Source organism: Phaseolus vulgaris, chromosome 6 (assembly GCF_000499845.2).
Source record: "Phaseolus vulgaris cultivar G19833 chromosome 6, P. vulgaris v2.0, whole genome shotgun sequence".
NCBI classification, from domain to species: domain Eukaryota; kingdom Viridiplantae; phylum Streptophyta; class Magnoliopsida; order Fabales; family Fabaceae; genus Phaseolus; species Phaseolus vulgaris.
In genome coordinates, this window is record NC_023754.2 from 28,270,655 (window position 1) to 28,284,816 (window position 14,162).

The following is a 14,162-nucleotide window of genomic DNA, read 5'->3' on the forward strand; positions in this document are numbered from 1 at the left end:
ATGTACACGTGAGTAAGTTCTTTTGTTTAAAGAGCTTATTTTACATGTATTGTTAATTTAGTTTAATAAGATTTCAGTCTTCCAAATAAAAAGTTTAATACTTTTGATAAATTCTTACGATTTACCTAAAACAAGTTATTGAAACAAATTTTGGGTAAGAATTTTGGCTCTTTACATAGTTACCGTTACTTACCTGCGATGATGATTTGCTGAAAACCCAAGTCTCATAAATCATAAAGTGTTTCACTAAAAAAGGCATAATTTTTTAAATTAATGTTTGGTATCTGTGTATTCCAATAACCACTTGATGGTGTCATGTGGGTATGGGTAATCATCTCTTTCCCTCTCCATTGATCATTTTCTTCTTCTGTCTCTCCCTCTTATTCTTTTTTTCACCATACAACTGAAACATTCCTTGCTAAATCACACACAATTTTTGACAAAAAAAGTTATGCGTGTGGCTGAAGAAAATCTGAATAACAAATACTGAGTCTGAAGGGCAGTTATCCCATTGGTGACTGCAACTAATTCTTTGAACAAATATGATGCAGCAGTGAAGGAGAAAATTCTTTAAGCTAATGTCCCCAAGGCATAATTATTTAGTGTGCATATGCATGCCCTCTGAAATTTCATGCATGCCATGTTAATGATACTGTCTTGTGTGGTTATTTCAGAAAAGAAAAAGCATTTTTGATAAACACAAGACAAGAAATTCTGCCACGGTTTCTTTATCAATAGTCAGGTGGTAGCTTGGTGAGAAAATAAAGAAGTTTTGTTGGATATGGAGGAAGGTGCATGTGTGGAGACCAATGATTAAACTAAGGTATGAAAATAAAAGGAAGGAATAAGTAAAAAATTGCAAAGAGTGGGTTGAAGAGTACTTTATGATCTAGGCTACAAAAGCTTTATAAAGCTGTTGATTATTTTAGTGGATGCAGAATTGGTTAGCCAGAGTGATCTGGATTTGTCATTACTTTTTGTCTAAGAAAACAGCTAATAATGATGATAAGACCCTAATGGCAAAGTCAAAACTTGAGCAGACAAAGTAAGTGGCCGTTTCAAAAGCGAAAAAGATGAATGCTTAAAACCATTGTGCAACTTTCTATATAAAAACCCTCTGTTTTTTGGTTAATTGTCAACATTAACTACCAAAGCATGCCAAATAGGAGCAATAATAAGGTGCACCTTGCACCTGTAATGATTCAGCCTCCACAGCAAGCAAAATATTCCACACCAATGCCATCCCACTCTTTTTTACCAATTAACACAACAAAATCACATTATATAAATCATAAAATGTTTGTTTAGGCCACTTAATGAGTCAAATTAGCATGTTTTTTTTCACATTTACAAAAACACAACACATTGTTAATGTTGTGAGTTAAAGATGAATTATTTGAATATAGAAGTATGGAGTTGCATGATGATTAAAAAGGACGTGCATGCAAAATGATGGGTGGATTTTGACAGAAAAAATAATTGGAAAATGTTTGATATGAACAAGAGTTTGGAGAAAAGAAGTATATATGATGAGATTGGTGGTTTTATGCATATTTGCTGTGATGGAATCACGTGATGTGTAATGTGTGACATATGATGTGGAAGTAAATGTGTGTTGCATAAGGGAAGGGAAAAGAATTGGTATAGTGGGGTCTTGAAAGAGAGGGAATTAGGAATTAGGAGTTAGGAGGAATTGAAGAGTGATGATGAAAACTAAAAAGTGAAAGAAGATTAAGCAGAGAGAAAGAGAGAGAGAGAGAGGGATAGGTGTGAGATTTGGTGAAGTAGAAGAGGACAGAATAGACATCCGCCCGGAAATACAGGGATGCCGTACGCTATTAAATAGTTTTTATTGAGTTTCCCATATTTTATTGGTCTTTAACCCAAACATAACCTCACAAAGTGAACCACTACCACTACTACAGTCTTTCTTCTTGTACCATTGTTTCTTTCTCTCTCTCTCTCTCTCTCTCTCTCTCTCTCTCTCTCTCTCTCTCTCTCTCTCTCTCTGCCACACATCACACCCAACAGTCTCAGCTTAGCATTGCATTGCAGCAGCGCCAACTGCACACTGCTCCTGCTTCACCCCGCAGAAGAACGAGCAAAAGGGCCCAAAACACACATAAAATAAAACAAGGGGGATGTAAATCTACCATTTTTATATCACTCCAACTTAAATCTCACTGAAAGCTTGATTTGATGCTACCCCAAAATACACACACACCACCCTACCCAGCCAAAAACATAAAGTAAAAGAAAAGAACCCCAAAAAGAAACAAAATAGCAGAGAGAGTGATAACTCATAATAAAAGGGTAGTGAGAGAGAAAGAAAGAGAGAGAGAGAGGACAGAGAAAGAGGGTCTCTTTCTTTTTGGAGTATTGGGTCACACCCTCTTTTAGCAATGCCAAAGTTACTCAACTACACCTCACGCTCTCTGAAAATGCTGCAGCAGGCATGAGACCATTCATTGAAATCTTCCCCTCCTTCACCCTCTTCCAACCCTCTCCTTCACTTGTTAGATTTCTTCACATTGCAAACACCACTTTCTTGCTATGGGCTTGATCGATCTGAACACCACCGAGGATGATGAAGCTCCATTATCTGCTTCTTCTTCTTCTGCTGCTTCATCTTCTTCTTCTCACTCGGGGATAAGCACTTCTGCTTCAACCTTGGTTGTTCCTCCTCCGCCTCCTCCTCCTCCTCCTCCTTCCGTGTGCTTGGAACTGTGGCACGCGTGTGCGGGCCCTTTGATCTCTCTGCCGAAGAAAGGAAGCGTGGTTGTGTACTTGCCACAGGGACACTTTGAGCATGTTCAGGATTTTCCGGTCACTGCTTATGATATCCCACCCCATGTGTTCTGTCGTGTTCTTGATGTCAAGCTCCATGTAAGTGTGGTTCGGTTCGTCACTTTTTTACCCTTCATCGGACAAAACAAAACCAATGTGTCGGCTGAGGATTTTTTGTTCCTTTTTCCCTTTTCTTGAATTTGGTTTCTTTATGGGGGTTTGTATCTGGGTTTCTGTTTGTCTGCTTGCTGAGAAAGTTGGTGTGTTTCCTTGTCTGGTTTAACGATTCATGAATGAAGGAGAGACCCATTCAGTTTTGTTTCTGGTTTTGGTTCTTTTGGATGAGTCATGTGTAAAGGGAAATATGGGGTGGTCTGTTTTCGATTTTACATATATTTTAAAGAAATATGATTGTGCTTTTTTTGGGCAGGCAGAGGAAGGGAGCGATGAAGTATATTGCCAAGTGTTGTTGGTTCCTGAAAGCGAGGTGAGGTTTCTTTATGATGTTGATTTTACTTAGGTGTAGTTTGGGTCTGGGAAGCTTGCAGAAAGAAAGGTATCTCTATCTGTTCGAATCTTTAGGGTCAGATAAAATTTGACTAAGGAAGCTAGTTATAACGATTTTGTTTGATTTAGCAGAATGTCATAGCTCTAGAAACCAAGGGAGGAAAGAGTACACTGTGTGGTTAACACATTGTTCTGTACTGTTTTCTTTCCAAATCCATGTTACTGGCCCTTTTGTTATGATAAGAAATGGTGTTATTTTATTATTAAGCGAATGGAGTGTCTTTATTGGCTGATTTTAATTTTAATTTTGCTTGAACTCGGCACTTTATTACAGCAACTGGAGCAAAGTTTGCGTGAAGGCGAAATTGAAGCTGATGGGGAAGAGGGGGACACTGAAGCTATGGTGAAGTCAACAACTCCCCATATGTTCTGCAAGACTCTCACAGCTTCAGACACCAGCACTCATGGTGGATTTTCAGTGCCTCGCCGAGCAGCTGAAGATTGCTTTCCTCCCCTGGTAGTTACGAATTACGATGCATTGTTTGTGCTCAAGAGTTTTGCCGACTGATTTAATTTAATTTATCCTATTTTATATGCTAAATTCAAGCTTTATTTTGTATGTATTTAGTGGTAGCATTTTGAATTTGTACTCTGATGTTATTTTTAGGATTACAGTCAACAGAGACCTTCACAGGAGCTCGTGGCAAAGGATCTGCATGGACTGGAATGGAGGTTTCGTCATATATACAGGGGTATGTCACTTATTAGCATACTTAGTGTGCATAGCATGTTTAACACTTGGGAGTTTAGAGTTTTATTTTTATCATTATGCGTGTGAACAGGTCAACCACGGAGGCATTTGCTAACTACTGGGTGGAGTGCATTTGTTAACAAAAAGAAGCTTGTTTCTGGAGATGCTGTGTTGTTTCTTAGGTATCATGACCTGAATTTGTATCTAATATGAACTTTTATTCCTAACCACAACTAACATTTTATAATATAAATCAGGGGCGATGATGGAGAACTGAGATTAGGGATTCGTAGGGCAGCCCAATTGAAAGGTTCTGGTTCCTTTGCAGTTCCCTCTGGTCAGCAATTGAATCCTGGAACTTTCATGGATGTTGTTAATGCATTATCTACAAGATGTGCTTTTAGTGTTTGCTACAATCCAAGGTATTTTTCTTTTAAGTCACTTGTACTTTTCCCAAGATTTAGTCAAGGAAATCTGTAAATACTTCAGTTTCTATGTGCAATTCATGAGTGTTTTAAGTTGGTATTTAGATGGGGATATGGGGTTTCATTACAATATCTAATGGTGAATTTCCCAATTCACCTCAGCTCTTTTATTTTAAGGCGCTAGAAATGAGATTTGGTTTGATAGAAATAAATACCTGCATTAAATTTCCAAGAAATTCCTATTAGTTATTGAATGTTTAATGCTTTAAAATTTCCATTTGCTCTGCATCCTTTGTATTTTTTAATAAGATTAAAGCCAAAACTAACAGTTCACTTGATCCATGCACTGAAAGGTTTTTGCTGGAAGCTCTTCTTTAGGAATGTCATTTCTTTAATATTACTGCTTCTGTCCTTCTCTGTCAGTTTTCTCTCAATCTCTCTTAAGAATGTCTTACATACTTCGCCGTTCCTTTGCAGGTTTAGCTCTTCGGAATTCATCATACCTTCTCACAAATTCTTAAAGAGTCTTGACAGTTCTTATTTAGTTGGGATGAGGTTCCGGATGCGCTTCGAAACGGAAGATGCTGCAGAGCGGAGGTTTGTCAAATTATCAAATATCATACGTGTTAATGCTACATATTGATCACCTATCAATAATAACTGGTCTTAATCTAATTTGTATTGAACAGATTTACTGGATTAATTGCTGGAATCAGTGATGTCGATCCTGTTAGGTGGTCTGGATCAAAATGGAGATGCCTACTGGTATGTCAGCTTTGGTCCTAATGTCTTTCTTTAGTTTTTTTATTGTTTATGTGCACGTCATTGTGTGTTGTAAGCTTTAGGTTTGATATTGTAGTGTTTTTTTATCATCTTTGAGCTCATTATGAAAGATTTTATACTCCTAGATTTTCAGCTCGTGAATCTCTATAGACTACATTAGTTCTACACTTCTACATTATTGCGTTTTTCACATTTGTTTTGGATATGCAAGTGAGCAAGGTTGAAGGAATACTACATATGATTGCATTTTCCTCTCCGTAACTGCAGCTTTCTTATTTTTGTTTTGGTACCTTTTTCTTCATTTTCCTGAAGAAGATTTAAACAAATATCAAGTCCTTTATTGTTCCATCTGTCTTTATTTGATGATTTTTTTATTGATGGATATTTACTCATCTGTTTCTTTCTTTGGTTTTCTTTCTGCTTCAAATTCATGTAAGTTCATTAATTCAGCAAAATGGTTTGATGGATGAATTGGGTTTGTGAACTCTGATGGATGTAAGAACTTCCATGGATCTTCCTTTAAGTGTATTTTTCTCAAATAAATGAAACAATACACGTAGCCTTCTAACTTTAGAAGAAACAATACACGTAGCCTTCATTCAGGCTATGCTTGACAATTATCTCTTGAAATTTGAATTGTAAATGATAGTTTACCTATCTCTTTTTTCAGCCATAATTCATCATTTATGGTGTGTAAAATTTCATGAGTGTGTTCCATGCCTCGTGGTGGAATACATGTTTGATAGGAATCCGTTACAGCCAAAGTTGGCTTGTCCTTTTCAACACTAATAACTCGAGTGGTTTTGTTAATGTTCTCCTTGCTAGCAACGTATCTGTATATTGCAGGTCAATGATTGTTATTGTTCTTACGCTTGTTATTTCTGCATAAATCTCAATCATTCCTTTGTTTTGTGTGTCGATTTGTTAGATCTCTAAAGATTTGAATGTTCTCATTCATAATGGACACAGCCGTGGGTTGCACTATGTCACTACCCTATTGTTGATTATGATTTGTTAAGCAATGTAATTTCTGTAGTAAAATATAATTGATTTGAGCCATTTGTTCTTGATGTTTTATACAGGTAAGGTGGGATGACATGGAAGCTGCTAGGCACAATAGGGTTTCCCCATGGGAAATTGAGCCATCTGGTTCTGCTTCAAGTTCCAGCAACATGATGGCAGCTGGTTTGAAGAGGACCAGGATTGGAATGAATTCAACGAAGATGGAATTTCCTTCTCCCAGTAAGTCACTAGACCGATTTTCTTGAAAGAGAAGTAAATTTGAGCCATGTTTCTCCTTGCAATAACATTGATAATTTATTACTCAGCAGATGGGATTGGAACATCAGACTTTGGGGAATCATTAAGGTTCCGGAAGGTCTTGCAAGGTCAAGAAATTTTGGGTGTTAATCCTCCGTTTGATGGTATTAATGCTCCGAGTCCTCGGTTATATGACTTAGGGAGGTACTATCTTGGTCCAAACTGTTCTGGGATTCCTCCTACAGGAAATAACATCAGAATGCCACATGCAGCATCTGATTTTTCCTGCAATGGCACAGGCTTTAGTGAATCTTTCGGGTTCCAAAAGGTCTTGCAAGGTCAAGAAATTCTTCCAAGCCAACCATATGGAAGATCATTGTCATTCGAGGAGGCTCGAGCTAATGGTCGATTTGGACATTTTGATGGTTATCAGTTGCTCAACTCCAGAAATGGGTGGTCTGTACAGATGCATGACAATGCTCCACATTTGCATGCATCCGTTACACCTTCACAAGTGTCATCTCCATCATCTGTGTTAATGTTCCAGCAAGCAGTTAGTCCAGTTTCCAACTGTGATTATAATAATAAGAAACATAGTAAGATGTACCAAGGTTTATGCGCATCTGAAGTGAAAGCTAGAACTTTTGCATCTTCCCAATCTGATGATCATACTTTCTCTAGGCGAGCTCCGGAAAGGGCTAGTTCTTTAGGTATGTTTGATGTTCATAATCAGTTGGGTAGTTCACAGTCACACAATTCTGTGTCAGCATTGAGAAACAATCAAGAGTTGGTTTCGTCATGTAAAAGCAGTTGTAGACTTTTTGGTTTTTCATTGACTGAGGACGCACATGTTGCAAATAAAGAGGTTGATGCCTCTACCATCACTTTACCATTGAATGCTGGACCTTCCTTTACTAGACTTGTTGAAGATGAGTTCCATCCCAGCCGGGCACTTCAGAGCAAGGCGGTTGGAAGTAACTGCATAAAGGTAACTCATTTATGAATCCTTTCCATGCAGGATGTAGTTCTTCATCTAATGCTTCACTACTTCTGGATAATTCTTCCTACTCTTTGCAGGGTGTGTTGCAGTATTGAACTTAGAATCATGTGTGCTGCTAGCTAATATGACTCACTGGAATTGATAAGCTGAAGAATTGGTCCATAGGTTGCTCTGGTTATGTGCTTTGCTATAAGTATCTTTGCATTTCAGTGACGAGGAAAATTGTTATTATTTGCTGCTGGATTTAGTTAATTTTATTTGATATTGGCTGTGACCAATGTTGAAGTACTTGTGTATTTATGGTTTGTGCATAGGCAATGTGACCTGCAAGAGATGCTACTCGGGTAAAAACTATTGTGGTAAAACTATGCATCTTTATCCTCACTTTGAATGCATTTATTAGAATCAAGATGTTGAAATTTCAATTCGAAGGGTATGCATCCTTAAACATCTTAAAACAGTAGCTAGAACTTTCTTCAACCGGAACTTTGTCAGTGATTTTTGGTCACCGGAATGATTGGTTTGTTTCTCTTGTTCCTCTCAAATCTGAACACAATACTTTTTTCTAACATGAAGTCTTCGGATACATGTGGTTATAGCCATGCTGCTATTGAACTATATTTGTTAGTTTTCCTCGTAAAACGCTTGATGAAGTTTGTTTCACACCAAATGCTTTGACAAATGGTCAAACGCAAGTTATATATATATTAAAAAATGTTATTATATATACTTAGTATATTAAAACTTATTTTCAGAATTATATCATTGTATACCTTTATGCTTGGAACTATTTCGTTTTCTAGATTTATCTCACCTTTTAACACGAAAACACCTATAAAATAATCTATTAATCTTGAAAACCAATTGAAGATTATTAGTTAATAATCGTAACATATTTCCACCCAAAACATGAAAGTAGTGTCATTTCGAAGAAATGCAATTTAAAAAAAAAAAAGTCTAGTTTTCAAATATAATTTTGCATTTTTAAAATTTTGAGGAAGTTGTGCTACAAAATATGATTTTAATTCATTTTATTTTAATTTATTTATAAGGTATACTTGTGCTTCCAAACAAGATTTAGTGTATATTAAACACTAAAGGTGTTACAGGCAATAATTTTGTTTATTTGTAATGATGTTTTTTTTTTTAATTTAGGTTGATTGCAATTAAAGTTATTTTTTTTATGTAAATTAGAAGTGTGAGAAAAGTTTATACAAAATTGTCACTAAAAAATTGTATACATGAGAGTAAGTCCTAAATATAACATATACTATACTTTCATGTCTTTTTCAACTAACCATGATTTATTTGCTTAAATGTGGTTTGGGTTTTGACAAATGCTCAAACAAAAGACTCGTGTTCCTTCACAAGAAAGTTAATGCATTCGTGTTGCACGAAAAATACAGAAGCTTAATAAAAACCAAAATGAAAACCTAGTCAACAAACAAAGACTTCTAGAGCACATTAATAATTTGTTTCCACTTTTGTTAACATCTTATTAATGTCTATTCAATAATATTTTGCACTTTATTTGACCAAAATTTATTTCAAATAATACATTATAATATTTAACTTTCCTTTAGCGCACAGTTGTTTTATTTTGACTAAAATTTAGTTGAATTTTTTTCACTTATAATTTATAAAAAAAAAGTTCAATATCACTATCTAGACTAAAATAATTACATCATCACAAATAAACACAATAAAGAAAAAAATATGTTTGTAAATATAACTTTAGAGTACACAACTTCAATTTAAATCTAAAAAGATAAAAAAAAATACACTCATAAACACATATTTATAAACATGATTTCTAATTAAATTAAAAAATATTAAAAAAACAGTCGTTCTACCTAACTAAATACTATTTGAAAAAAAAATAAGTTAACTAAACCCTAAACCTTAAAAATCTCTTTGAAAGATAAAAATTTATAAAACATAATCCAGAAAATTTCTCCACCATTATAAGTTAGAAATTCAAATTTGTTAGTGTCGAATGTGCATGCTTGAATTTGCCATTGTTCATGTCTTTTGACTTTTCTAATACTCTTGTTAAGTGTTGTTGGACATTTCTACGAATGAGCCTTTAAAAAAAATGGACCAAACTAAAAACTCAGTTTAATATAGACCTCGTTTGAATACAATCGCATTTATGATGTTTGATGATATTTAGCAGGGTTTTTTTCCAATTCCAACAAATTTACCTTTCATGAATTTCCATTTTCCCCTTGATGGGTCTAACAAATGAAAAAACTGAGTCCAAGAAGATAATTTCTTGGTTACAGGGCTTGTTGAAGCCATCACTTTCAACTCTAGAGTGACATAATTTCCTTACTTTAAAGTTTATGAACTGAAAAAGAAAAGAAAGTGAACATAACATCTCTGGTCAAAAACAGCAAAGCAGTCCAACATCTTATGCCACACACGAAGTGCGAAACCTTTGCACAAACCTTTGTAAAAACATAACTGTTGGGTTAAATAGTATGAAGGGAAAATGTCACATGTCAAGTTATTTTGGGGACAGCATAGAGGTGAGAAAGGTGGTTTACTTCCTAAAATGACATTCTTAACTTTCAGTTGGGACTTGGGACCATCTGTCTTTAATCTTTTTTTGATATACAGGACCAGGTGTAATGAATTTTGCAGTGATATCCCTTTTTTTCCTCTTGGTTTTACCTGTAGTCAAATTTCACATAGTTACCATAAATGCTAAAGTATTTAAAGCCTTTAAAATATAAATGTCTTCTTGGGGGTGAGAGAGATAAGAGCAGAAGACAAGTACGTGAGAAGGTGGGTTTTTTTATGGATAGGGTTGTTAAAGTATGAGAAAGATGTCAAAATAAATAATGAATTTTTTAATCATTTTATACCACAACTCTCTATCTTCATTGAAGCAGTGATTCTTCATTTGTTCAAGTTTTAGAAATGAGAACCAGAAGTACTTCTGTATTAAACATAATTTCAAAGCATATGCATAATTCTTTAAAATTAAAAAATCAAGAGACTTTTATAAAAACAAGTTTGGGTTCACATAATGACTATTTTAGTAAGATTGTTATTATATAATAAAAAATATAATTACTACATATTAAGAAATAAACTTTAAACCTAACTTAATCTTATAAAACTCACTTATAAGAATGAAATATCATAATCTATAAAAATTTCTATATCAAGTTGAGAAATATATATTAAAAATTTGGTTGCTAAATAGCCCTCTTGCATAAGCAAGGAACTTTGACTTTGGAGAAAGATTTGGGAGTGGTAGTGGGATTAAGGTACTGACTACCACCACGACATCATCAATGAAAGCTATTGAATTGTCTTTTTGCAGTGCCAAAATTTATCAGAAATATAATTGCATTTTGTGAGCATACTATTGGAGCTGGCGAATTTGCATCTTCTCTGTAGACATATTCTTCAATTTTCAAATGGTTAGAATTAAAGTAGATAATTATGGTAAAAGAATGGGCCACAGCATAAAGTGAGAACTAATAGCTTGTATTTTATTTTCTGCCATTTTCCTTCTGCAGCACCCCACACCCATTTCTGGCTTCCTTTTATTCCCTTAATGGTAAGTTCATTTTTTTGGCCATGGTACTTTTGAGATGCATAGGATATAATAGTAAGTGATGTTTGGTTTTATGTATGTAAAGGAGCTTTTATTGGTGGGAACAAAGCTACAAAACATTGTAACAGACATGTGTTTCGACTGTCAAATCCCACATGATCAAAGGGACTTTTCTTGTCAGGCCCACTCACCACTTTTTCTGGTTTGGATCACCAACTTTTTGGGCTCCAATTGGACAAGCCCATAATCCATTCAAACTTGTTTTTCGGGATTGTTTCTTCCTGCACCTCCATAGCTTCTCCTAACAACGTATATTAGGTGAGAATACAAAAAAGTATCACGTTATACATTTACATCACGTGCGTACATTTTTTTGTCTTCTAACATTACTAAAACAACTTCTTCCTTTTTAATGTAAAGAAATATTGAATGCATGAATCATTATTATGGACTAATTTTTATAAAAGAGGCAAAGTCAAACCCGTAATTTGATTTTTTTAACAATAAAAGACGGAATGGGTATCAACAAGTTTACTCATAGATGTAACGGATGCAAGTTTTAATAAATTAAATATTTAATGTCCATTTTAGAAAATCATCATATCCTTCTCTTTTAGGTGTTATTAGAATTATACCAAATTGTCTAATAGGACAAGTGACTAAAGTTCTTTTTGGGTTAATTTTTTAACAGACACTAATAAATCACTTCTAAACTCAACATTTTTCTTCTTAATTTGTCTAGCGTGAAAAAAAAAGTACACCTTTTTCTTTAAAATTAAAAATAAAATACATTAGAACTCGAATCTGGTTGAAATTCCGAATCTTATACATTTCATGGTCAATTCGCCAAGTACGAGAAAAGAAAACATTGTTACATAAATAAATAAATAAAACGTGAAAAAGATGTTTATAGTGATATGAAGCTATTATTTTATTGGAAATGAAATATTCAAATCATATTATTTTAGACAAAAAAAATTACAGATATCAAATTTAAAATATTTAGTGTAGGCAGTGTATTCTTATTAGTGCATGTCTTCTCTATTTTATTTTTTTTATATCTGATTTTATTATTGACTTTCTTCAATAATAAATATTGTTTTTTATTTAAAGATTGATTTATTGATTGTTGAAAAAAATTAAATTTATACTGATGTAGAATTGAAATTTTAAAAATGATATAGACCTATTAGCACATAACATCATCGTACTCGATCTATGACATTACAAATATTATGATTTATATAAGTTTGGGTTTGGTATAAGGGGAGTTTCGTCACTACATACGTTGTAAGGGTCGATTAGAATGACGTGCATACAATGTGGAGATGATATGTGTGAGGAATTGATTGGTGCATAATGTAGTGATTACCCAATACCCATCTAAATCCATTGGAAAGTCAATTTTTGCATACAAAGGAAGTGTGGAATAATGTGGATATTGGATTGTGTGGTCCCTTTCAAGATTCTATATGGAGGTAGCTAGCCATGCATTACATGGGGCGAAAGTGACTTTGGAGAAGATAAGTGAGAAATTATGAAATCCATAATATAAACCTATTTTATTTTATTTTGTTTTGTTTTCTTTCAACGCTTTTGAATTGCTGGCTATAAGAAATTCAATCAACAGTTAGCATCAAAGACTTATGAGCACCAGTGATCACAAGTGTCTGCATTGTGTCACCTTTGCATTGCTCCTTTGCAATACTCAAAAACGATTCAATATTTATACATGCATTATGCATTGAAATTCATAGAAATTAATATATATATATATATATATATATATATATATATTCTAGTCGATCCCGAGAGATAAATAGATATCAAGTACCTACTTATTTATTAAACTTAACAAAAAGGTTAATAATAAAAAGGTTAACTAGATAATACGTTTTTAATTATGATTCAAAATTATAATTCGATTTAATAATAAAAGGTGTATGTAATCATATAAATAAGTAAAAAATTTAAATATAAACTAAGTCATCATTACACGGTTTGAAGAGAACGAACTAAAATAAAGAAATTATTTTTTCAGAGTATATATATATTGAATGTAATTAAGGTGTGTCATTTACATTATATGACAAATACGTAATATCTAATATAATTTTATTACTCAATTTATATAAAAAAATAATCATATAATTTTAAAAAAAAAAGATTGATAGAATGGTGAAATGAAGGAAAACGTGTAGTGGGGCTGGACTCAGAAGCCAAGACTACAGTGAGACGTTGAAAAAGGACAGTTCCTGAACATGTGGACGGTGAAGATGGTTCTAATGACGTCGTCAGCGCAACGTTTAAGTTTTTTAAGCACCGTCCTTTACCGTCACACACTACTTCTACTATTATACTATGTGCCTCTCCACGCTGCCACGTCACCCATCACACCTTTACAAACACTATTATCATAATAATTTCATCACTTTTAATTACCATCTCATTCAAATTTACATGCTTTACAGATATTTTATATTCTCTCTCTAATAACATTTCCTATCTTCTGCATTATAAAATAATAAAAAAATATAAAAAAGTAAGTGAGAAATAATAAAATACAATTCACTGTTCTTTCTTCTTTTTTTCTAAATAAACAATTATTAGTATTTTATTATCCCTCTCTTCCCTCCTATCTACCAAATAAGAGTGAAGTTGAAAATGGTAGTTGTAATTTGAAGATATATATCAATGTTTTCCTATTAAAATTAATTTCTTTTTATCATTTTAGGTCATGTCACCTAATGGTTGCGGGTCCTTCTTGGAGATATTTTCGCATAGAAAGTAAGTAGTACTGGTTATAACATCATATTCAACAATTACACAATAACGCATTATTAATTACTATTCAAAATACAACTCTAACTGTCTATTATTGTTTATTACAACATCTTATACTTTTTTTATAAAAATTATTAATTTTTATTTTATATCTTTTTTATTATGTGAAAATAAAATAATAAATTATTATTTATTATTTATTATATATCATATTAGTGTTGGAATAAAATAGTTTAATTATACAGTATTAAATATTTTAAATACTTGTATCTTAAGTATGCATAGATGTAATTT

The 14,162-nt window shown here is 33.4% G+C and overlaps 1 protein-coding gene across 2 annotated transcripts; it reads left to right on the forward strand.

The window, feature by feature from the left end:
• Window positions 1–1,870: 1,870 nt before the first annotated feature.
• Window positions 1,871–7,938, forward strand: LOC137832547 (auxin response factor 3-like). 2 transcript variants are annotated; one of them, XM_068640757.1, is made up of 11 exons: window positions 1,871–2,886; window positions 3,218–3,274; window positions 3,629–3,811; window positions 3,962–4,046; window positions 4,137–4,227; window positions 4,303–4,467; window positions 4,948–5,067; window positions 5,160–5,235; window positions 6,336–6,495; window positions 6,585–7,501; window positions 7,591–7,938. In XM_068640757.1, the coding sequence occupies exons 1-11, from the start codon at window positions 2,554–2,556 to the stop codon at window positions 7,606–7,608; spliced, it is 2,205 nt and encodes a 734-aa protein (XP_068496858.1). In that variant the 5' UTR covers window positions 1,871–2,553; the 3' UTR covers window positions 7,609–7,938. The 2 variants fall into 2 exon arrangements, with proteins under 2 accessions (XP_068496858.1, XP_068496857.1); XM_068640756.1 differs by having other exon boundaries at window positions 1,919–2,886; window positions 6,582–7,501.
• Window positions 7,939–14,162: the final 6,224 nt, after the last annotated feature.

Coding starts and splice junctions, on each gene's coding strand:
- LOC137832547 (XM_068640756.1), top strand. CDS start 2,554: ATGGGCTTGATCGATCTGAACACCACCGAGGATGATGAAGCTCCATTA. Junction 2,887..3,217: donor TTCTTGATGTCAAGCTCCAT/GTAAGTGTGGTT, acceptor TTTTTTGGGCAG/GCAGAGGAAGGGAGCGATGA. Junction 5,068..5,159: donor GAAGATGCTGCAGAGCGGAG/GTTTGTCAAATT, acceptor TGTATTGAACAG/ATTTACTGGATTAATTGCTG.